General features: G+C 38.9%; 1 protein-coding gene and 1 long non-coding RNA gene across 2 annotated transcripts in view; one reads left to right on the forward strand and one right to left on the reverse strand.

The window, feature by feature from the left end:
- Window positions 1-8,070: 8,070 nt before the first annotated feature.
- On the reverse strand, window positions 8,071-9,183 carry LOC124385265. Its single transcript, XR_006925716.1, has 3 exons — window positions 9,044-9,183; window positions 8,857-8,926; window positions 8,071-8,407 (listed from the first exon to the last, which is right to left on the reverse strand). It is a non-coding gene; the product is annotated as an uncharacterized LOC124385265 (long non-coding RNA).
- Window positions 9,184-9,311: 128 nt separating this feature from the next.
- The window catches only part of lancl2 (LanC lantibiotic synthetase component C-like 2 (bacterial)), a 39,339-nt gene continuing 23,395 nt past the window's right edge, over window positions 9,312-25,255 (forward strand). The window contains exons 1-4 of the mRNA XM_046848485.1: window positions 9,312-9,481; window positions 17,463-17,580; window positions 17,772-17,979; window positions 19,810-19,957. Coding sequence (XP_046704441.1) covers window positions 9,314-9,481; window positions 17,463-17,580; window positions 17,772-17,979; window positions 19,810-19,957 — 642 coding nt within the window. The 5' untranslated portion in view covers window positions 9,312-9,313. The remainder of the gene's footprint in view (window positions 9,482-17,462; window positions 17,581-17,771; window positions 17,980-19,809; window positions 19,958-25,255) is intronic.

Here is a 25,255-nt window from a genome sequence, read left to right on the forward strand (position 1 = left end):
CCAAAATACAAAATCACACCTTTTTTAAAAACTTTTCGATTAATACCTCATACGTCAATGTTAGTAAAAACTGACCAACAAAAATAATGTTCAATTTATACACTAATCACGAAACCAAACTGGATATGATTAAAAAAAGAATTAGATAAAAAGTGTATGCATTTTCTGTGTGGTATCTCTCATCTGCATTATTAATAGCTTATTTCGCACCACAGTAGATTACTTAAAAAAGAAAATACATGAGCCTGCTAATAGGCATTTGATTAAGATTTATTTCTCTTTCTTTCATTCCTGCATTGGTTTGTTTGGTTCGTTAATTTATTCAATCCTTCCTTCCTTTTCTTCCTTCCTTTCTTCATTTACAGCACAGCAGATTCCATGTAATAAATTAAAATCTATTTAAGAATATCTTCTGCTTTTTTTTTATGTTTTCACAGCATGTGCATTTCAAATATTCCACTTTAAAACTTTTCTTGCTGCTTATATTATGGTCTACAACCATGTACAGGTCTTTGTGCCTATTTTTTACATATACTGTATTTTGGAAGAGCCATAGATAAATAAACTATGCATGCATGCTAGTCCAGATTTTAACATGTAAGCAAAATGACCTTGATCGAATTTAAGTCATATTGGAAAAATGGTAAATCTGCACAATTGATAATTGGATACTACAAATATCTGGATGCCATTACATACAATATTTATATAATTATTACACAACTGTGAATGCTATTTTTTATACTATAGAGGACCAAGCCTTAGAGGCTGCCACACTCCGGATCGAGTGAGTTCTGCCCCTAAATGGAGCGGGGAGACCAGAGGACATAAGAGGATGCACTGGCATCAAAGATCCATCTGCTCAAGGTCTGTTTATTAGCAGGGAGGCCTTTCCTTGGAGTGCCAAGCAGTTGGTCAGACTTCCTCCAGGGACCCGGCCTGTGGACGTAAGTCCAGTGCTCGCACCAGGCACAGCCGGTCAGTTTCTCCTGGTCTGGGGACTGAAATGGAGGTAGGTAGAATGCCTGTAAGCTCACGGGTTGTGGGACGACCGAGGACACCTTGGGTATGTAACCCGTTCTAGAGAACAAGAAGGCACTAGCCATACATGGAGTGAACTCCAGAAAGGAGGGGGTCCACAGAAATAGCCTGCAGATCTCTGACTTTCTTGAGAGAGCAATTGGTAAAAGATGATAATGGATAATATTGTCTTAATAGAGGATAATAATAATATTGTCTTAAATGCCTCCACGATGCCACGGCCAGAGGCTTGAAAAGGGGTCTCAGACAGAGCCTCCAACACGACGGTCAGGTCCCACCCAGGCAATCTAGGTCACACCGGGGGCCTCAGCCTCGGGTGCCATGATAAAAATGCTTCATGATAGGGTCTCTGCCCAGAGACTGCATGGGGGCATGATATGCCAAAATGGCGGACGCGTAGACCTTTTTTGGTGGACGGAGCCAACCCTTTGGCAAACTGCTTTTTCCAGCACTGAACAAAACAGGCAGTGGACTGGATTCAAATGGTGGTGCTCACACCACGTACAAAACAGGCGCCATCTCGCGGTATACAACCTCCTCAAGGAGGGAGCTCTGAAATGAAGAGAACAGAACCTCAGAACTGTGACCCCTCAGGGGCCACAGCCTCTTGGAACAACCAGGAAGGGACAGGATTCCATCCTGGCGATCTCCTCCAGAACTCCTGGAAGCAGCACGACCGCCTGAGCCCCTCGACATGGTGTCTGCTGCTTCGTTCAACCCCGTGCTTTCACAGAGAGGAGCGTCCTCTGGGCTCACAGAAGGATCTGGAGCGCCAGCCTGTAAGGGGGCGCGAGCGCAGACCTTCTTGATGGTTGATCTGAGGTCTGGGAGAATGCTTCAATGCTAGAAGCATGACCAGCATCTTTGGGCAATTGATTGCCACAGTAGATGGGGCCCTTTCCATTGACCTTGGGCAGAGTGGCCACTCATGACTACTTCCCACCTCGTGAGGGACGCATCCATCGTTAGCATTACGCGATGACCAAGAACTCCCAGCATGGGGCCCTGAGATAGGAACCCGGGATCTCTCAAAACATCTAAGGCTTGTAGGCATCGCCGCACGACCTTGATCATACAGATGGGGTTGCCCTTTGGTGAGAACCCATGGGTCCTGAGCCACCACTGAAGGGGTCTAATGTGGAATAACACTGGATGCAGCTGCAATGAGCCCAAGCTGTTTCTGCAACTGCATGACAGTGAGAGGCTGTCCTTCTCTGACCTTCCTGATGGTTGTAAGGATGGACACAATGCGGGCAGGGGAAAGCTGCACGAGCATAGTGGTTGAATCCCATATGACACAGAGATAGGTGTTTCTCTGCAATAGAGAAAGCACACTCTTCCTGGCATTCAGCCGAAACCCCAAAGCCTTCATGTGAGCAAAAACAACATCAGGGAGACATTGACACACTTGTGAAGGGGCAGGGTAAGAGGGCAAGACCAAAGGGAAGAATTAGATATACTATTAAGCTTCAGCCCCGAAAGCGAACCCCAGGAACTTTCTGTAAGAAGAAAGGATGGACACATGGAAGTATGCATCCTTCAGATCTACCGTGACAAACCTGGACCCAGCAGGTGAGGCAGGAGAAAGGGGCAAGCCCATCTCCAAGCCCTCTGCCAGATCCACCTGCGAGCCCCACAACATCTGACGTCACTTGCCTCAGCAACAGTGGGGCAAAGCGTTGTGGCACAGCTCGAGTTCCTAAAAGGAAACTTTATTTCGAGAGTGAAGGACTCAACTGATTCCAGGTTAGGGGAGAAAACGAGGCTATCGAGAACTGAGAAAGTCCTTGCATCCTTTCACCTCTTTTCTCACAATTCTCTTTCAAATTTCCTTCACTTCTTAGATATATTTAAACATAATTTCAGTAAAAGTGTATTTTTATCCCACAACCCTGAAAAACCAAAATGTAATAAAAAGTATTAAAAAGTCTTTTACGAGTAGCTACTGTCTTTCTCAGAAAAGGAAATGTTATATTTTCTGATATTCTCATTATGTGGTGAATTATTAGGTTTCCTTGAGCATACTCAGAATTCCTGCTTCAACTCATTGGAAATGTTCCAGGTTCCCACTGTGCAAGTTCATTATAAATGACAGCAGGTGATTTGTAGTGGACCTGGTGTTACTCATGCTTCCTGGCTGGAAGCATGGGTAATGGGTATTCTATTTTGTGAGAATCATGAAGGCAGATAAATAAGAAATGTATTTTCATTGAGTAAAGTTGTTTTTATTTATGCAGTGGTGATGGTGAGAAGGATGCTGTGGATGAGAACTTTTTGTAGAGACTATTTAAAATGTTAATTGCTGGAAAATCAGATATAGTTGGTATCTTCTTCATTAGGGGCATCACTAGTGTTTATTATTTAAGCAAGGACGAGTGTGGTAATGTTGAATTTCCAAATAAATACTGAGTTTTGAACAAAGTGTGGCCCAATGTTTTATTTATTTTTTCTCTACTAGTGTATATTAATCCCACATGAGCCACACTCATGTTGTAGCCTCACACTGATTTGGACATTACAGTTATGTCTGGTGAAATTGGTGTTCCTTCATCCTTGTTCTCTTCATCTGACAAGCATTTCTATTTTAAAGTCAAAGTTATATTCCTGAACTGTCATGTTTGCAATGTATGCTAATGAACATTATTGTAGTATTGTATGAAAAAAATTATGAGGACAACAATGATCGTAATGAATAAGAAGTTTATAACAGTTTATACCATATAATTATAACAGTGACAAAATACATGAAGTACTTCATGTTCATCAGTGAAACAGACCTCACAGGTGGTACTGAAGGATGAAACAGTAACTGAGACTGTACTTCTGCATCCTAAATGCTAAGCCTCTGGGTTATGAATTTCAGGTACACAATTGCACATATTTGCGGCCTGTCTCCGTATAGTCACACTCCCCAAACTCCCTGATAAGGATGCTATTGAGCCTACCATTAAGTTAGTTTTAAATGCCTTTACACACATTCAGGGGTGGCTGTATAAGAAAGCCCTAACCACACCCTCTTTGTTGTAGGTAGCACACACACACACACACACACACACACACACACACACACACACACACACACACACACACACACACGAACACAAACTAGGCAGCTGAGTGACAGTTGGACTAGCAGGACTGTTTATTCATCTTTGCATATGTTTCTTACTGTGTGTAATTGATAATGGACCATGTGCGAATTAACATATGCAGATCTCCTTTGTGATCCTAATAATGAGATTAGGGTTGCACAAAACAGTGCACTTTTAGTGCGGTTCAAGACCCGATAAATAGGGAAGGTTGCGTTAAGGAGGACATCCAGCATAAAATGTACCAAATCAAATATATGGACCATGAGGGTGTTTTGTGATAGAAGAGTATCTGCATGAGTAAAAAGGACTATGGACTATAGGACTGTGGTGAGACCTGCGATGTTGTATAGTTTAGAGACAGTGGCATTGAGTAAAAAACATGAGGTGGAGCTGGAGGTAGCAGAGCTGAAGATGTTGAGGTTTTCGTTGGGAGTAACGAGGATGGACAGGATTAGAAATGAGTTTATTAGAGGAACAGCACATGTAGGACGTTTTTGGAGACAAAGTGAGAGAGGGCCGATTGACAGAGTAGTATGGAGACAGATAATCCGCTGTGGCGACCCCTAAGGGTAACAGACGAAAGAAGAAGCAGAATGTGTAACACACGAGCCATGTTTGCACCAAAAATGCGAAAAATTAACATTTATCAGGATCTTTTCGTTTTTGTATTAAACAGTGTGTATCCAATAATCCCTTGTTCCCTGTTTATGTAGATAGTACACCCCAACTTTTAAACAACACACTTACAGAATGATGATTTTCCTGGTTTTGTTAGTACACATGGGCTTTTATATGACTTTGATATTACATGATATAAATAACATTTGATGGTTCCCCAGCTGGAAAAATTCCAATAGCATTTAAAGTCTCTGAAAATGCAAAGTCATTTCAACAGTAAAATGAGATGTTTCTCCAGAATCCAGAATGGTCCCACTGTGGGACCAAACTTACACTTACAAAGAACATATTCATTTTTTATCAGCACATTATCTGTGTAAAGCTGCTTTGAGACAATTTTCATTGTTAAAAGCGCTATACAAATAAAAACGAATTGAATTGAAATGAAAAAGAAAATCTAATTTAAATAAATAAATTGAACAGGAAACACACACCTCATCTTTGCTGAACAACATTTGAACCCAGCCACATATTCATAAATACATATAGAAGGAAAACAATTATTTTTTTCTTCTTAGAAGTAAATTTTTTGTAATTAACTAACTGTATACCGCATACTGTAATCCAGACATTACTCCTGTTTTCACTCTTTCACTCATGCTTTCCACACACTGGCCACATTGCTGACAGCTCAAGGACACTCATGGGCAATCTCTTTGTGTAGTTCTGTGCAATACATTGACATACTGATTGTATTTATTACACTGCACTATATAATACTACATCAGGTTTGATAATAAAAAAAAAAGATTTGCTACATGTACTGCTTAATTTGTACTCCTGATCACATGACTGAACATATTCCAGTGTTTACATTTTAATATTTGACAATTGGCAGAAAACCTTATCCAGAGCCAGTACAAAAACATGCTTTGAATTCTCCATCAATAAATACACACTAATGTGTCTTGTAACGTGAGCAGGGATGGCAAAAGTACACACATCCTTCACTCAAGTAGAAGTACAGATACACACGTTTTAAAAGACTCTGGTAAAAGTACTGACTACACTTTTTCACTCAAGTTAAAGTCAAGAAGTTTGGGCTCTGACATGTACTTAAGTAAAAAGTAGCTTTTACTACTACCTGTTTTAGTGTCACGCTGGTAACTGACCTCACATCATATTAATATATAAATACAGTGGTACCCCGCTTATCGGTCTTAATCCATTCCTTAAAACCGGTCGAAATGCGAAAAGGTCGAAGAGCGAATGTACACGCAATATACAATAAACACGCACTAAACTGTTATATTGACCGCTAAATAACACTATATTGTCCACGAACCAAAGTTTAATTTACGATAAATGCTCTCACCATAAAGACTGAGGTGAGACTGGAAAGATCCTTGCCCTCGCTCCACGTTGGTTGAGGTAAAAAAAAGGTCGATAAGTGGGCATTTGGTCGTTCAGCGGGCGCAAAATTCGGTTGAAAAACTGTTCGCTAAGCGAAAAGGTCGATGTCCGAGCCGGTCGATAAGCGGGGTACCACTGTACAAAAGAATTTCAAATCTTGTTACCTAATGAATGTATCCAAGATGAACATCCACATATAGAATAGTTGGCTTCTGCCCTGTTCATTGTTGGCTTTATAAACTAGTCTTCGTCTGAAGTGTGTGATAGTCACAATAATACACTAGTGGTAGATTTAAAAGCAGCACAATGAAAAGAAATAAGTTGATGGACTGAAAACGGTGCAATGAAAATAAAAAAATATTGATCATTTTACCAAACAGTTAAAACTAAAGTAACAATCCTGTTTTGAAAATGGATTGTTACACTTATTTGTGTAAAAAATTTATCAGTCAAGCATTGTTAGAAAATCGGAGAGAGAGGGTGGTGCAGTGTGAAGTAAGACAGGTGCTGTGAGGTTGAAGGGTGCTGGTCCCTTTTTGGCTTTTTATGCAAGAGTTTTTAATCAGATGTGGGCAGCTACAGGAAGCCCGTGAACACAGCATAGCAGCGAGGTGGTGTGAGAGAACCCAGGGCAGTTAAAAAGTCATGTGGCCGCAGTATGGATGAGTTGCAGGGTATTTTAGAGGCAGACCTTAGGGCAGGACGAGGCAGAAAGCATGAGTTTGTGGTAAATATATATGACATTATTGTGATTATAAAGGCCTCTGCATTTCCTGGGTTTGAATGAATTTACTTGCAGCTCTCTTGGCTAAGCCAATAAATGTAAATGTGTGCATTATTTCTTGGGATATGCTCCACCACAAAGCCTCGTCTAGATAAAACGCTTGTGCATAGGTTAATTTCCCTGCAAGAAAACAAGAAAAGGTAAAAAATAAATAAACATTTGATAATATAATGAAATAATTAGCTAATAATAAGCATTATCAGCCATACTGTGTGCTGCCCTAGGGAAGCAGGATAGCATACATAGCATACATAACAGCTGCACTGTGAGATTTAAAGGTACCGTTCAGCCGGAGATTAGATTATAATGAAGATTATGGGACATGGCTTTCTCTAACATTGGTTTCTCCAAATGACAAGCGAAATTCAGTGTTAGGGTTATGCACACATACTGCGTTTCCCATCAGCCATTTCAGCTTGGTGTTTCATGTCAATTGACTGCACCTGTTTAATATTTATGGTTAATTAGCACATCTGTTTGGTCTCAGCTTGCACCACACTCACAATAGAAATATCTGCACTTGCATTCACCTTCGCCCTTATTATATGACCTTGAGGACTAGAATAAGATGAAATAGACAGATAATACCCCATCATCTATGGGTATTAATAATGTTGGCGCCAAAACATACAAAAATGTAAAAGCCTTGATTTTGTTTCTTAAAAAAATTATATTTTCAATAGTGTGCAGTATGTAGTAAATCCTAATTTTTACTACTGTATACAGAAATGTTTTCTTTCTCCACAAGGTAACCACAATGCAAATGTAGCTTTAAATGTAGCATTTTTCTGACTTCCAACACAACTTTGAGAACTGACTGTTCATTGCAGGATAATAAATCTCAATGTAATGGGGTAATCAATGTTATTAATTTCACCCTTCATTGGGCTTTAATGCTGTGGCTGATCAGTGTGCATGCACACACAAAATATACAGTATGTCTATTTCAGGATTTTTTTGCACACATGCCTATTGGGGTAATACTATCAATAGTGCCTTAGGTGAACATCTGAAAAGGTGTCTATCGTGTATTCCTCTAAAAGCTGGATCAAAATTCAAGAAATGTTTAGAATCCATTGAAAGGGACATTCTAAACGTACATATGAATGTTCCAACCCCAGAGACAAGCACTTCTTCATTTTTATTCATTATATATGTTTGTATACAACCTATGGGGCATTACAAGGGTGCTGTCTATAATTAAATGCAAATGACAGCGAGGAGGGAAAGAGTGAGCCTGGGACACAAGGGGGGAGAAAGAGAGAGAGAGAGAGAGAGAGAGAGAGAGAGAGAGAGAGAGAGAGAGAGAGAGAGAGAGAAGGGGGGTGGTTTATGGATTTGTTTGCTGTACAATCCGGAGCCTGAAGCAAACCAGGATCGCCATCTGTTTCCTTCGAGACCGTGAGTCACATGTAAGAGATCCGTGCTCGGTGCACGTCCCCCCTGGTTCTGATGCCGCCTGTGTGAGGAGAAAAGTCCGGAAATGACCAGGGTGACATTCAGTGCTTTGTGGATTACTCTGGGATGGAGATGGAGGATGTATTACATACAGTGTTCGACGGGTTTCTGAACTCATCTCTGCTGCTTTGTGAGTGAGGATGGCGGATCTCCCCTCTCTCTCTCTCTCTCTCTCTCTCTCTCTTCGCTCGCTCCTTTATAATAAACTAACGAACCCCTATAATAAAGACGCGCACCGTCTCTGCCGTCATTACTGACCACGGATGCCATGCCGACCTGGAAATGGGCCACTTTTTCTCTAAATTGGTGAGACTCATATTACTTTTAGTTTTTTTCTCCCACTATTATTAAGCTGTTCTTTTTAAATGAAACTTTTTTCCTTGAAAAACAAAAAACTGCAGTAGGAAAGAAAAAAAAACATGTTAGGGGATGGTATTCGCTTTTACTTACCTTTATTGATTTATTAATAGGGTTTTTAATCCGCACCCATGCAGTCCTCCTGCTCACATGCTGTTCTGGGCTTAAATTAGGATGCATGGATTATTATGCATGAACTGTTGTTTTGTTTTTGTTTTTTTAATCAGGGAAAAACGTATTCATAAATATCGCTAAAATACAATGCATTCAGTGATGTCACCTTGTGAATGAATGAGCTGTAGTAGGAGTGTGTCCGTAGTAATAGAAGTTGCAGACAGGTCGAAGGCCTAATCGTTTTCTCTTTCCACTGTAATCTGACAGACATCCTTTGCTCCATATCCTTTCCACTGATTCTTGACATTGCCCGCTGCGGACTAACACCCAGCACGAACATCTGCACCCAAGTCATTTCAGAAAACCAAACGCGTTTTATTATTACCCGTACCCCACAAGCAGACGACATTTTTGCCCTTCGGGGGCCACCGTAGAAATGGGAGACAACATGTCGAAGAGGTTAAAGCTGGTGACAGCATCTGAGTCGGAGATGGAGGAGCGTTCATTTCCTAACCCTTTCCCCGACTCGGACCAAGGAATTCTCACTGCGTCCTCCGCAGCGGATAACAGCAGCACCGGAGACACTTTTGATGCCAATGGCAAGGTAAATCATGCTCTATTTTTATTTTATTTTTTAAACTCGTGGTTTCATGCAGGTCCCCGCCTCCTTTTACTAGTGCAGGCGTGGTTCCAAATGGCTTCCTAGTCCCTATATAGTGTGCACTACCTAGCGTATAAAACTACCACTTTTACGTTGTATGTAGTGCACTATTAGTGTGACTTGCAGCCATTTAAGATGCGGCCGCGACACATTATTATGTGACAGTGATAGTGTTTAACTACTTTATTATAAGTGTTTAAAGTTAATTTTAGAGCAATTTTCTAGGATAATTTGCTTGTTTATTCATTATTAGGTGCTTGTTGAAGAAGCACACATGGCTAGAAAAGTCCGGTGTCCCAATCCTTTTGTCCATTTCCATTATTTATTTATATATATATATATATATATATATATATATATATATATATATATATAATATACACACACACAGTACAGACCAAAAGTTTATATATATATTATATATATACAGTACAGACCAAAAGTTTGGACACACCTGCTCATTCAAAGAGTTTTCTTTATTTTCATGACTATGAAAATTGTAGATTCACACTGAAGGCATCAAAACTATGAATTAACACATGTGGAATTATATACATAACAAAAAAGTGAACTGAAAATATGTCATATTGTAGGTTCTTCAAAGTAGGCATCAAGAGAATGCCAAGAGTGTGCAAAGCAGTAATCTAAGCCAAAGGTGGCTACTTTGAAGAACCTACAATATGACATATTTTCAGTTGTTTCACACATGTGTTAATTCATAGTTTTGATGCCTTCCATTTCAAATAGCTGCTTGCTGGGTTTAGAATTTTTTCCAGTTTGGATGGAATTTTGTGTCTTCACCAGAATAAGTCTTTTAGATGCACTCAGTTGGCACTGGGCATGTTCAGTAAGCTCCTTTATCTGACTTCGACATGGCTCACTGTGTGTGCACTGTTCTGTAGTGTATGTGCTTGGAGAATTGTTAAGGTATTTTCTTCTTTAAAGGTATAAAGTCAGATTTATGAGTGTGTCTTCTGTGTACAAGTAGGCCATTGTTCATGTCGTCTCAGCTTAAGACAGGATACTGAATGTTTTTTTTTTTTGTACATGTTTCTGGCCACGAGCTTCAGAATATTGAAAATTTCAAGTATACACAGTTTCAAATCAAAACTTCGGAGTACGTAGTGTTGGATTTTCTGAGCACTTGTTTGAAGGAGGTCCATGGAAATTTAAAAGTAATGCAAAAGTTTATATTGTTCATGTAAAGAAACGATGTCCATGTGTTTGTCGAGCTGCAGAAAAAGGTCTGTTATGTGACCTTGAAAATCAAACTCTGTTATTGTTTCACCTTTAATTTAGAGATTTTTCTGTCAAAGCACCTAAAGCAGCTTTTTTCCCATATTGTTTGCCACAGAAGTGTATCTGAGTGGAGATTTATCTGATCAACTCCTCCTTGCCCAGTAAAAGCCTTTCATTTTGCACTAATTGGACGTTCATGCATTATTCATCCACATTAGTTTTCTTCTCATTAGACCTAGTGCTGCTACTCAGATGCGATTGTTCATTTTATATATGATTTAATTCACATATCACTGTTGCTAGTTATCAAGCAAAAAGCACAGATAGTTATTGAATGAATAAAGTAATGCATGAAACAGAAACACATTTCGACCCTGTTTTTCTCACCGGAGATCAACTGCACAGGCATGAGACACACAGCAAGACCGGGTGGTGGATCCAGGGCACATGTGATGAGTAGATTTCTTGCCTTTTCTTTTTAAAATTTGTATATTTATAGTTTTAAGACCTGTATGATGTTGAATGAGTAGTAGAAAGCCTTTTGTTTGATATGTACATTTAAAGAAAAGCCTCCTGAATTCATATACATTTGCTCAGCTTGTTTTCATTTTAAACATCCAGCATAATTTAATCGTCTTTTTTTTTAACAGATTAATTTAATGCTAGTTATTGCTCCTTTTAACTGCCAGAATTATTGCAAGAGTTCATAATATAATTGCATTAATACTGTGCGAATCAGTTACACGCACTTCGTAATTTGATCTATTAATTAAGTTTAGCATAAGTTGGGAAATAAGTTTGAGGAGAAAAATCTGCTCCTAAATCTCTGCAACACATACAGCAGCCACATCAACCTTTTCAAAATCAAGAACATTCTACACAGGCATGTGTATACAATGACCAAACTTGGAAAATTAGTGTAAGGAGTGAGACGGACCAAATTGCAAAGCCACACCATTCCCAATGACTTGCTGACATTTTTGCAAGTGCACAAACGCTAAATGCTACATGACCATGCACTTTCCTGGGTAAGACCATCACCAGGAAGCACAATGAGATGCAGGCAAATCAGTGTGATGCCAGTGTGGAATCTCTAGACAATGATCTGCTGGGAAGGATTGGTTCTGGTGAAGGTTGCAAAGGGATGGAAAGTTTCTGGAAACATTCGATGGTAACTACCTTTGGGAAATTTGGGAAATATTCCAAGTTGAAAACCTACAAGGAATGTCTGGGAAGTAATTAGAATTTGGGGGAAATGCATATAAACTGTATCATGTACAAAATATAAACATTTTGTTAGGTCATAAACTCACATGCATGCAAACTAATGCAGATTTTAAAAAAGATTTTTTTTTTTTTGACTGAATTGTTAATAGAATTTTGTTGCACACTACATTTATGTAATATTTATGCAATCTACGTAAATACTCGACAAGATCAGCATTTTTTTGATTCAACAAATGATGGTTATGAAGGAATGCACAGTTCATGTAGGGGGTGTATTCTCAGCAGCCCTGCAGTACAGTAAGTGTTCTGTGTGCATGTGAGTGATGAATGTGCAGGTAGAAATTCAACTGAAATTGCATTGATTCTGGTTTTAACATAAATTACCCTGCAAGATTGTTTTTTTTTCCAACTACATTTTAGCTCTCGGTTATAAACTAACCTGTGATTTTGTAAATTCCTAATTAATTCCAGTTATAATTATAATTATAGAAAGGTTCCAGTCCTTAAAATCCCTTAGTCCTGGTCTTCATGTGGATGCTACTTTGACACATACCAACCACCTGAACATTGTTGCAGATCAACTACCTCCTCTTTATGGCAAAGATATTCCCTATTGGCAGTGGCCTTTTTCAGCAGCATAATGTGCCCTGCTTCAAATTGCTCAGAATAGTTCAAGGTGTTGAGATGGCCTCAAGATTTTTCAAAAATTTATTTAGTTTAATCTGTTGGATGTGCCGGACTAATAAATTAGTCCCATGGAGGCCACACCTTGCAGATGGTGCAGACTTAAAGGATCTGCTGCTAAGGCTTTTGGTGCCACAGCACATTTTCAAAGGTCCGTAGAATCCAGGCTTTGACTAACGCTGTTCTGTGGAATGCAGGTGACCTACACTATATGATCCAGGTCTTTTTAGGGTTTGTCCTTAACATTTAGGCGAAATTAGATGTATGAAACGCGAATGTTTGCTGTGGTCTCAGATAAGCTAAACCCACATGCCATCTGCTCATTTCTCACTGTTTGTTTTCTGTCAGTCTGTAGAAGTGTCTGCTCACTGTCTTTATCTTCTGCGTATTAGCGTGCGATCTGCAGCTTCATGCTGTTTATAAAGTCCGTTTGCACAAAGCGAGCAGTTATATACTCTGTTGTATACACGTTGCATTAGTTTGGAAGCATTTGGATAGATTTATGGATGTTCTGACCATAAACAGAGTATGTGGGCTAATAGAGGTCTCCTGAATGAGATTTGACTAATTCAGTACACATTATCAGGTCATGCCAGCATCATGCAACAATTGAAATGGCCCAAAGTCATTAACTTCTTTCATGTGACCATTGCGTAGCCACATGTATCAAATGCAAGACTATTAACGGCTACTATTACTGCAGTGTTTAAACACATCAAGCTGTCCAGCACATCAGCTAATTAATCTTGCTCTTATTTTTGCAAAAATACTGTAAGAATTAAGCACGATCAGCAGCTGCGAATCCGGATAATGATCACATATTACATCCCCAGTGAACAGGACCGTTAACTTAAAGCACACAGTCATCCCGCCTCTGCAATCGTTGGCTGCCAAGTCTCGAGAAACAAAGTCAGCTTGGCTGCGTGACGTGTTCCAGTATTAGGGCCAGATTTTATTTTCTTACTTCGAACATACTGATTTTTTTCCTTGACTTGACTGATTGATTTCCGTGACTTTTTTTGACACTTTGTGACTAGTTTTAATGCAAAACTAGACCAATGACCATGAGATGACGCATTGAAGCCGCAGGCCTTGTGGGATGGTATTGCCACAAATGAAATATTATATTTATTACATTTATTTTATAATAACAACAATTTGAACCACTACACAATATCAGGCTGTTGTACTATAATAAAGGTAGATTAGGGTTTAGCATTAAAACTACCCTTAAAGTTTGCCTACCCAACACTAATAGACGTGGATGATGCAAAAGACCCACTACCATGTGTGTACCTAACCCCAGGTTGGACCACTGGATTTCTGCCTGTCGTGGCGCCTACTGAGCAGCAATGAAGCACTTTGCCCATTAATTTTAGTACAGGGCAGGAACCCGATAACAACTTTGTAAAATGGTGGGGGAAAGACGATCCACTCCTTAATGTGGCCAAGATCTAGGAGATGGTGGTTAACTACAGAAGGATGAGGACCACAAAAATTAGTTTGGCATGAATCTGGATTGGAAAGTTAACTCTGGGGCAATATACAGAAAATGTATGAGCAGACTCTACTTTCTGAGAAAGTCCTTTAATGTTTTCAGTAAGATGTTGTAATTCTTTTACCAGAATATAGTATACTGTGAAGTCTTCTTTGTAGCAGTATGCTGGGGAGGAAACACCAGGTCTGGAGATGCAAAGAAAAAAAGAAAAACTAAACAGAAAAGGCTGCTCAAGAACCCTAACCCTGGCTATGTTTTCGGTTTCTAGCCAGACCGTTTAATGTGGTGGTTCAAAAGAGGATGCTGAGTAAACTTGCAGCTTGTCTGGACAGTAAACAGCACCCTGTCTATGACCTAATTACAAAACAACACAGCTCCTTTAGCAGAAGACTCCTGCAGCTTGGCAATAGGAAGGTGTGATACAGAAGGTCATTTGTCTTACCGGTTTACACACTGTACATCGCTGCACTGTGCTAGTTTCAGGATTAGCTCTCCGTTTAAGCATAACTGCTAGCAGTGTTCATGTTCATAATGTTTGCACTTTATTTCAGCCCAAGTCTTCTGATGTATATGACATACCACATCTGTTAGTTATTTATATACTTTATATCTATGTTTATAATTTACTTACTTTTTATCTATAATGTAATTTTGCTTTAGCATATTTTTTTTTTCTTGCGTTGGCACTGTAATGTGTAAATTTTTCTCTGGGATGAATAACGTCCGTCCATCCATCCGTTAGTTATTGTAAATGAATTTACATACAGACTTTTAAAATTAAAATTATTAATTTTATATAATCAGTTTAAGGGCCTTTTAAGGGTTTATAAGTGGTAGCGTGGATGAGCTAGGATTTAAACTTACAACCTTCCAATCAGAAATTCTACATCTTAATCTTTGAGCTTCCCATTTCCCACTCTTATATAAACATTTTTGACAGACAATAAATTCAGGTCAAAACTGCTCCAAAGTGCCACATTTACCAATTTAAATCAACAGAGCAATACATTTATTTTGTATATTCGATCATATTGTACACATTATGGACACGTTTGTAGACATTTACAGCATTTGGCAGACGACCTTAACCTGAGCAGTTGAAGGGTAAGGACCCAACAGTGGCAACTTGGTGGCGCTGGGATTTGAACTCGTGACCTCCTATGCCTGAAGCACTGAACTACCACTTTTCTTAGATATCTGACCATAAAATTCACAAGTGCATTTTGAACATCCTGTTCCATATTCATTTGGCTTTAATAACCCCCATTCTGTAGGGAAAGTATGCATTAAGATAGCATGCTTTGAAATACAAGGGGTGTTCTAGTCAAACTTTTGAGTTTATAAAATAAAAGAACAACGGTTTCTGGACTGGCCTGCAACGTTTGTTGCTACTTTTCATCTCGTCTTTTACAGTGCTGCTTTGTCAGCGCGGCATGCTGCAGCACCAGCCTGAGCCTCTCATCTTTTATTAGAATTCATCTCAGACAGCACTGCTGCAAATGAACTGCCAGCAGACTTTACTTCTTCCTCTCTGTCCGAGATACCGTCGGCTTCTAATAACTTATCGCTTGCCACGTGTGTGAAAGGAGCCGAAGGGTAGCGCTGCACTAGCACTGAACATCCCTCAGTGATTATGAATCAAAAACATCAGAGCCTTCCTTTCTCCACCGGTGAAGGCTTTCTTTGTGTCTACGCCAGCAGCCACCACCCGAATCTGTACCACTGTCTGCCAGAGCAGATGTCTTTTTGTTAGGCTGACCACAGTGATATCAGACATTTTCGGCTGATGTCAGCTGGTTTTTGTACAGTAATTGGATAGAAGTGACATTCATATGTAATAAATGTACAATATATGGAATGTATGAACTGACTCTACACTAACCAGGCATAATGACTGATAGGTAAACATTGAATATCTTGTTGCAAAGGCAAATGTAAGAAATGTGGGATATATTAGGCAGCATGTGAACAGCTTGAACATACAGGTGTTTAAAAAAAAGCTCAAATAAATGGACAAAAGTTATGTATCTGAAAAGAGTTCAATTGTTGACTTTGCTTCCAAATTCAACAGAATCTGAAATGTTCAAGTTTCTCTGGGATGTGCTTGACAGGTTCAGTCCATTGAGACGCCACTTCACAACCTCCACAATACCAGTTTCCACAGCACACCTACAGCTTTCTTGTGGAGTCCACATTATAGATTTCAGAGCTGTTTTAGCAGCATAAGGTGGACTTTTATTATTAATCAGGTGCTTTTTAATTATTACTGGTCATAATTAATGCCTGCAGCACAAAATGACCATTGTATGACATGAACATACAACCTTGCCTCATGAAGATGCTCTTCAAGCAGTGTCATGAGTGGTGTAACAATGGACAAAAAAAGGTGCTCCAAATGAGATTTTAATATGTATAAACTGAAAATCTTGTTACTTTTTAATATTTAATAAATCAAGGCATCCACATTCATAGAACTGCATTATAAATAATTTGTTTAACCCCATGGATGAGAGCCAATGCCCTGTTTTTTTTTTTTTTTTTACTACAGTTTTATGCTGCTTTGGGTTGTAATTTTGTGAAGCTTTTATTTATTAGGTGTTTAAGGTACTATTTCTCCTAAAATCAATTATTTTCTAAAATTGCATTGTGAGGTCCCACAGAGCTCAATGTTGGGTCTTTACTTATCACAATAATGCAGTCTCGAGTATGGCGTTTGTTGCTTTCCCGAGCACACCTAAATCCAATCCAATGTCTGTCAGAGTTCGTAATGATAAAATTATGTATTATTTTATTTATGCAATAAACGGTTATGGTGTGCAGCCTTAATATGAATAGTCTGCAGCTTTTCTCACAGCTGTGCTAGAGAATGACTCAAGAGTAAAGCGTATTGATCGATAAGAAGAGCTGATGCTCAAGACTCCTTTCATAAATGCTAAATAAAATGTCAGGTAAAAGGAAGGTTATAGATTTTTTGCTAAATAATAACACTATTGTTATTTGGTTTAGGCTATATGGAGCGTCCCCCACACTGTTTCTCGCGTACGGTGTTAGTAGATACATGATAACATAGTAGAACAAGCGCATTAATATAAAACTGTGCCTTGAGCTGCTGTTAGAGAAAATGTATTAAACAACTCTGAGGTATAGGTTTTGTAATTTTATTTCTGTGGTAACATTTGTGCTGCAGCACATTTGGCAAAAAAAAAAAAGCACACATTTTACAAAAGAAAAATGACATTTTTGTTTGACATTTTGTTTTTCATTATTAACAAACAGATCACAGAGGCCTTCCAGAAGAAAGTACAGAATAAAATCAAAGACCTTCTCCAGCAGATGGAAGAAGGACTAAAGACTGCTGACCCTCATGACTTCTCCACCTATACCGGTTGGTCAGGTGAGAGTACTCTGTAATGACTGTAGTGACATTACTACAAGTAATGATTTTCAGCATCTTTTTGATTTATTCATTTGTTGACATTCAATTCCAGTCAGTCTAGTGTGAATAAAATCACTTGTGGATGTGATCGTAATTTGAAGACTGTGTGGCTAAGTATGTAAAGGGTATGTACTATGTGTGTGTTGTAGGAATCGCCTTGTTGTACTTGCAGTTGCATCGCGTGAGTGGAGAGTCCTTTCATCTGCAGCGCTCTTTGGATTATGTTAAGCGTGCACTGCGTAATCTGAATGGCCGGAAAGTCACGTTTCTGTGTGGTGATGCTGGACCGCTGGCCGTGGCTGCAGTCGTCCACCATCGACTAAAGAACCAGGCTGACCTACAGGAGTGCCTCACAAAGTACGATAATAACTTTTGGCTTTTTCAGCATAAAATATTCTTGCTTTGAAACTGCAGTGGGTTAAATGGGTTAAAAAGCATCCGGACATGGTTTCGGATGGTTTGGGAGCTCTAATACTCTAAGGGGTTTCTGTTGATTATTTTGTAAAAGACTGGGATCCCACCCTGGTTGATTTGGTGTTAAATGGATGAATAAATGAGTGAATAAATGAATGTATGGATGAATCAGTGGCTGGATGGAAGAGTGCATGGTTCAGCGAATGACTGGATGGATAGATGGTTGGAGGGATGACTGGATGGCTAAATAAATGGGTAGGTAGGTCAGTGAACGAATTATGATTGAATGAATAAATTGGTGTATAGATGAACCACTCGAAAAAATGAATAAATAGCTAGATTGGTGGACAAACGAATAAATTACATCAGTGTGTCCCTTTCAAATAATTTTGCATATTCGTAAACTGGTGGACACAGAGCTACACTAGGTAAAATATCACTCCAGTAAAAGTAAGAGTTCTCTCTTTAAACCTTTACTTGAGTAAATGTGCAAATGTATTTGCTTTCAAATGTACTTGAGTATTTAAAGTACTATGATGTATTATAGCTATAATGTTTCTATTATCATTTTAGTAACAAGACTCTTTGTTTAATCAACTCAGTTTATGTGAAAAGACTCTGTTGATATCTAATAAAATGATCATGAGCCCAAAACCTTCTTTTCAACTAATAAAAAATAAAAACCCCACGCATATAAGGCCACCGGTGTTGTGGCAAGTCAGGAGTTTCTTCCATCATTTATTCCTCTCATAATGTTCTGCTTGCTGTTGAAATGACTCTGATCTGCTGAATTTGAACATAAACTATATTAATGGCATTCATGTAAACAAATGATTTTAAATGTCCCTGCCTCTATATCAGCCAGTTTCCGCTGGCGTAAATGGAACCATCTTTTTTTTTGTTGTTGTTGTTAAAGAAACTCCATTGCCTCCATTTGGCATTGTGCAGTGCATTTGTTTGTCCATATAAGCTATCTCAGGACATGTGACATTCCTCACTCTTAACTGTACTCTGCTGTGTGCGTGTGTTAGAAGTTGGCAGGTCACTGAGCAGAACCGCTTGCTGTGTTCACTTCACTTCTCTGGCATTGGGAACTCTGCAGCTCTCAACAGGAGACTGATTATCATGTACCCTCGAATCTTGCTCAATAATAAACACATGCACAGGTGATGAATTAAAGAACACAAGATGAAGTCTTAATAATGTGGAAAGTGCTATTTAAAATGGCACTTGAAAATCTATTCAATTGGGTTAAGATCTAATGACTGCGAAGGCCAATAGTATGTTTCATTTGCATCATTTTTGTTCTTTCCATATGCTCTGAGCTCTCATCTTGGAAGAGACCACTCGTTTTAAGATGGACCTGGATACTCCTACAGGACAAAACTGATAAGGCAGATGAATTTTGCATTCATTTATAGTGACACTTTTCTCTGAGGAGACAAATGAGCCCAAACTGGCTCCCACAGCACAACAGAGCCAGAGTTTCTTCTTTTAATTTGTCACCTGTCTGTTTAAGACTGCCAAATAATCTTCTTTTCTCAGCGTTGCTGTTCCAGCATGGGTTGTCTGTAGCCCACTTTAGTATGTTGGCAGAATTCCTGGCCTCATGCTGAGTAGCCCATCTGCTTAAGACCAGCTATATCTCTGAACTGACTTCGTCTTTAATAATCTCTCTTACAGGGAAATTTGCTATTGTGACATTTGTGTTTAAATTTTGTTAATAAGATTAAGATCCTCTCAGTGTTTTTCTTTCGATTTGGGATCTTGCAGGCTGCTTCAGCTCCAGCGCTCAGTCATCAGTCCTGACTCGGAGATTCCAGACGAGCTGCTGTACGGCCGGGCTGGATACCTGTACGCCCTGCTCTACGTCAACAAAGAGATCGGCCCAGAAACAGTGGACAAGAACACAATCGCTATGGTAAAGGCCACTTGTTCTTGTAGTTTATACCTAGTTTTTTTCCTACATTATACATTGTACAATACAATATATAAATGTATATTTGCTACAAAAGGGTCAAAATTTAGCTAAATCCAGTAAGCACACATTAGATCAAAAACTGGTAATCAGTGTAACCAAGGTGACACAAGTGGTGGATGAAGGACACCATTCATGTAGTTGAGTAAAAGTGCAAACACTCTGCATAAGTTTTATTTCAGTAAAATACTCTTTTTTACATTTCTACTTCAAGTTTCACAAGTGCTTCAGTGAAATATGCATCAAAAGTACAAAAACTATATTTTAATAATTGATGCCTTTCAGTGTTCCATTCCACTGCATATCAAACCTTTTTTAAATTATTACTATTATTACAGGCAGACAGAAAGAGAGCACTGACTCTACACAAACTGACCCGAGAACTTTGGGGTTAAACAACAGGTTATCATTTTACACCATTTATGTATTTCACCTCAAAGTAGTGAGAAACAGCATGGTTTTCTGAAATGTAGTGAAAATAAAACATTTCCCAAAATAAAAATACTCAAAAGTACAGGTACTTAAAAAAATACATCAGTGTCTGAGGTGTTCCCTTAAAACTGTACTTCAAGTACATCATATTTACAAGAGTGGTACTGGGATGCCAAATCCACCAGCCTTTCTTAAGCTAAATGTAAAAACCCTGCACAATCTACTCTTAGCCACACATTTGACTCAATAATAAAAGTAGTGATGTAAAAAAAACAACAACAACAAAAAAACACACTTTGCTAAAAGTTGAATTTCTATATATTTTTTTTTTTACACATGTAAATAAAACTTGAAAGCAAAATGGTAATGCACTGTTGAGAAGGCTGCAAAGTAGGCAGATGATACCAAATTTACTCCATCCAATCTGGAATTTAATGCATTGTGTCCAATCAAAAAAGGCCACTGTAAATCAAAGTGATTGTAATTGGCAAATTATAACCTCCATTTATAAGCCATTAATGTAATTAGTTCCAAGATAATTAAAATACAGGCCAAGCACTTTCTTTGTACAGTGTAATTACTTTTTCTTTTTCTCATTTTGGTGTCCAAAATCTAATAGAATTTTGGCTGGTAGTGTTTTTCCTTCAACTTGCTGAATGAAATACAATCATTTATTCCAGTTCCCTATTGCACTTAATGGCACACTGACACATTTGGTTTAGTGGATTGGGACCTGGACTAGATTAGGGCACAGTTTGAGAATTGTGCTGGGTATTTCTGTGGCAAGACAAAATCTGCCACTCTGCTGTGTTAGCCAACCTAAAAGAAATGGTGGTGTGGGTGTAGAGTTAATGATGAAGGTTAACTGAAGGTGATTTAAACTAGTGTTTTTCAACCTTTTTGAGCCGCGACAAATTGTTTACTTAAAAAAAAAAATCCCACAGCACACAAACCAAAAATTATACAAAATGCCACACTGTCTGACACAATAATCTTTCTCGATTTGGCTATGAATTCAGCTTCTAGGTTACATTTATGGCATTTGGCCAGCATTTTGCTCCGGGGGCCAGGAGTGGCAGCTTGGTGTAGCTGGGATTTAAACTCATGACCTTCGGATCTGAAGTCCAGTACCTTAGCTACCACCTAAGCTAGCCTTGGGAGTTCTCTCATTCAGGTTTGTGGGTTTTTAAACATTAAAGTTGCCTGTATCTCAGTATGTTTATTCAGGTGCACAATATAGACTGCGTTCTTGTTTTATTGTGACTGGCGTTTCATGTAGAGATAACACTGTTGTGTAGCTTTTCCACTTACACACCAAGAGTAACAGAGTTGGTTTAGTCAGGTCCCTGGTAAAAATAAATCCAAACGAAAGATAATTTTCACTTTATTGCCTCAAACTTAAATGTTTTGGTCTCTTTTGACCACCACTTATACTAAGGCCTTCATCCTGGTTAGAATTATGTCCAGTGCTCGGTGAAAGAGTGCTGGATGATTGGGCAACTACTGCAGAAGTAAAAAGGGAGACAGTTAATAAAGTACTCAATGTGACATCTGGAAAGAGAAAGGGAGACAATTAGAAGTGGTGAAATGAGGAAGTGCAGGAAAGCATGAGAAAGGGGTTGGTCAAACAGAATTGGGATCGACAGAGTGATGAGAAAAGTGGGCAGGAGTACAAGGAGATGCATCAGCAGGTAACTGTGAAGGAAAAGGAAAGTCATATAAGGAGCTGTATGAGAAGTTGGACACTAAGGGAGGAGAAAAGTATTTGTAGCGATTGGCCAGGCAGAGGAACCCCGAGCTGGGAAGGATGTGCTGCAAGTTATAGCAATAAAGGATGGAGATGGAAATGTGTTGACTAGTGAGGAGAGTGTGTTGAGAAGATGGAGGGAGTATTTTGAGCAGCTGATAAATGAAAAAAAGAGAGAGAGAAGGTTGGATGGTGTGGAGATGGTGAATCAGGAAGTGGATAGGATTTGTAAGGAGGAATTGCGAGCAGCGATTAAGAGGATGAAGAGTGGAAAGTCGGCTTGACCAGATGACATACCAGTAGAAGCATGAAGATGTTTAGGAGTGTGCTGGTACTGATCTTTAAGAATAAGGGAGATGTGCAGACCTGCAGTAACTACAGGGGAACTACAGTAACTACCTTTCCTGTTTGCAGTGGTGATGGACAGGTTGACGGACGAGGTCAGACTGGAGTCTCCATGGACTATGATGTTTGCCAATGATATTGTGATTTGTGATTATAAACTTTTAATATGATGTATGGTTTAGAGACAGTGGCATTGACTAAAAGACAGGAGGTGGAGCTGCAGGTAGCAGAGCTGAAGATGCCGAAATTGTTATTAGGATTAATGTGGATGACAGGATTAGAAACAAGTTTATTAGAGGGACAGCGCATGTAGGACGTTTTGGAGACAAGGTGAGGAAGGTGAGATTGAGATGGTTCGGACATGTGCAGAGTAGGGACACTAATTTGCTGGAGTGGCTATGGTTTTAAAATCCCTGGACAGTTGTCACACTTGTAGGTACCGCCTTCTGGCTCCTTCAGAGCAATGTGGCTTTCACATTTGAGGGAAATTTTGCTGTCACATTTCGAAAAACATTATTTTCAGTATAATGCAGGTTTGTGGTATAAGTACAGTTGAAGTGTTTTCAGCTTTTGCCTGGCACCTCACAAATGCATCTTCACATGATGGCAGGCAAGTATGCTTAGTCTTTTTTAATTTTTTAATTTATTTTTTTTTTGTGCTAAAGCACAGAAACGAGAAGCACTGAAGCAACAAAGTACTTATAAATAAAAGCACTTTTTGTTACTTGAAAGTCATGTTTGCAGAATGTTTCAGCCCAGGAAAAACAATTGTAGAAAACAAAGGTTACAGGCGTTTTATTTTTGTTCCAACATACTGCTTAACCAGAGAGCTTGTTTTCGAACTGACAGCTGGAAAAGCAAAGTGTAGGTTCAGTTTCTTACAAGATTAGCATTATGATTTGCATTAAACATTCTTCAAGATCTAATGAAGAGTGTTGCAGATCCAGATCCAACGATGTGCTCAGTTTGTATTTGTATTTCATTTATATGGACCAAGCTCAAAATGGCAAAATATTAATCTTTTAATGGCTTTAACATATCACTGCTCAGAAAATAAACAAGAAAAAAAAATCTAAGTAACTTAGATTAAAGTGGATTAAACATTAAAATCTTTTTTTTTTTTCCTCCGTAAAGACCGCATCAAGTGCCACATTATCATAGCTGTGAATATTATAAATGACCCTTCAATTTATTAAATCCACCCTGAATTGTAGAATGGGTCATTTAGACCATCACTTTTTCTGTGTGAAGGAAATGGTGTGGCTCAGAGACATTTTAATGTCATTCAGGCAGGATTGGTGGTCACCTTTTGAAACAAAGAATCTATTACTATTAATGTCTAGAGCAATCCTTAAAGTACAGTGGACACAAATCCAGTACATTAAAAAGTTGCAGATAAAGCACATTTTACACCAGAATGGCAAATGTATGCAGGAAAAGTTCTGCTTGTGTAGAGCATTTATTTATGCACTATCAATGGGTTTGTTAATAGAAATATCTATGCCAGCATTATAAGTCCATAGACATGGTTAGATGCTGTTCATTAACTCGTGTAGTGCATTTTTTTTTTTTTTTTATTTATGGAAACTCCATTTCCATATAATGATCTAGCTGATGCTTCTGTCTAAAATACCTTCCAGAATGTTAAGTATTGGATTTATAATTAGAAATATTATGTTGTATTTTTGCCATCTGATCACAGCTCTTGTATAAGTAAAGTTTCAAAATAATTTGCAATACAAACTGAATACCAAATTAACCAACTTGTAGAAGCATTTTATTATCAGGAGGTGCCTACAGAGGGCAGATTAACTATCTTGAAAAATTTGAAACCATTGCAGCACTAGGGATTTAGAAAAAAAATATTTACACAAGACCACATTTGACGTGAACAGAATTGGTCGCGTCTGCCACCACTGAGGTCACTGTTGTTTAATTTGATCATATCTACTTTACTGAAGGCCAGTTTTCAAAACGGATCTTTCTTGAGACCATTTACCTCTTTTCTGCCAGGTTCTGCCTCACAACTATTTAAGTGGAAATGAGTTTTTATAAAGAAGCATAAATATAAAAACTACTTCTTCTTTTTCTTTCGGCTGCTCCCATTAGGGGTCACCACAGCGGATCATCCGTCTCCATACAACCCTGTCCTCTACATCTGCCTCTTTCACACCAACTACCTGCATGTCTTCCCTCACCACATCCATAAACCTCCTGCTCTTTTCCTCCTTCCTGGTGGCTCCATCCTCAGCATTGTTCTACCAATATACCCCATGTCCCTCCTCTGCACATGTTCAAACCATCTCAATCTCTCCTCCCTCACCTTGTCACCAAAACATCCTACATGCGCTGTCCCTCTAATAAACTAATTTCTAATCCTGTCTATTCTCGTCACTCCCAACGAAAACCTTAACATCTTCAGCTCTGCTACCTCCAGCTCCACCTCCTGTCTTTTACTCAATGCCACTGTCTCTAATCCATACAACATCGCAGGTCTCACCACAGTCCTATAAACTTTCCCTTTCACTTTTGCAGATACTCTTCTATCACAAATCACTCCTGCAATCACTCTTCTCCACCCACTCCACCCTGCCTGCACTCTTTTCTTCACTTCTCTAACACACTCTCCATTACTTTGCACTGTTGACCCCAGGTACCTGAACTTCTCCACCTCTTCTTCCTGTAACTTCTTCTCCGCACCACTCCACTTCCCTTCC

This window comes from Silurus meridionalis, chromosome 4, assembly GCF_014805685.1.
Source record: "Silurus meridionalis isolate SWU-2019-XX chromosome 4, ASM1480568v1, whole genome shotgun sequence".
NCBI classification, from domain to species: Eukaryota; Metazoa; Chordata; class Actinopteri; order Siluriformes; family Siluridae; genus Silurus; species Silurus meridionalis.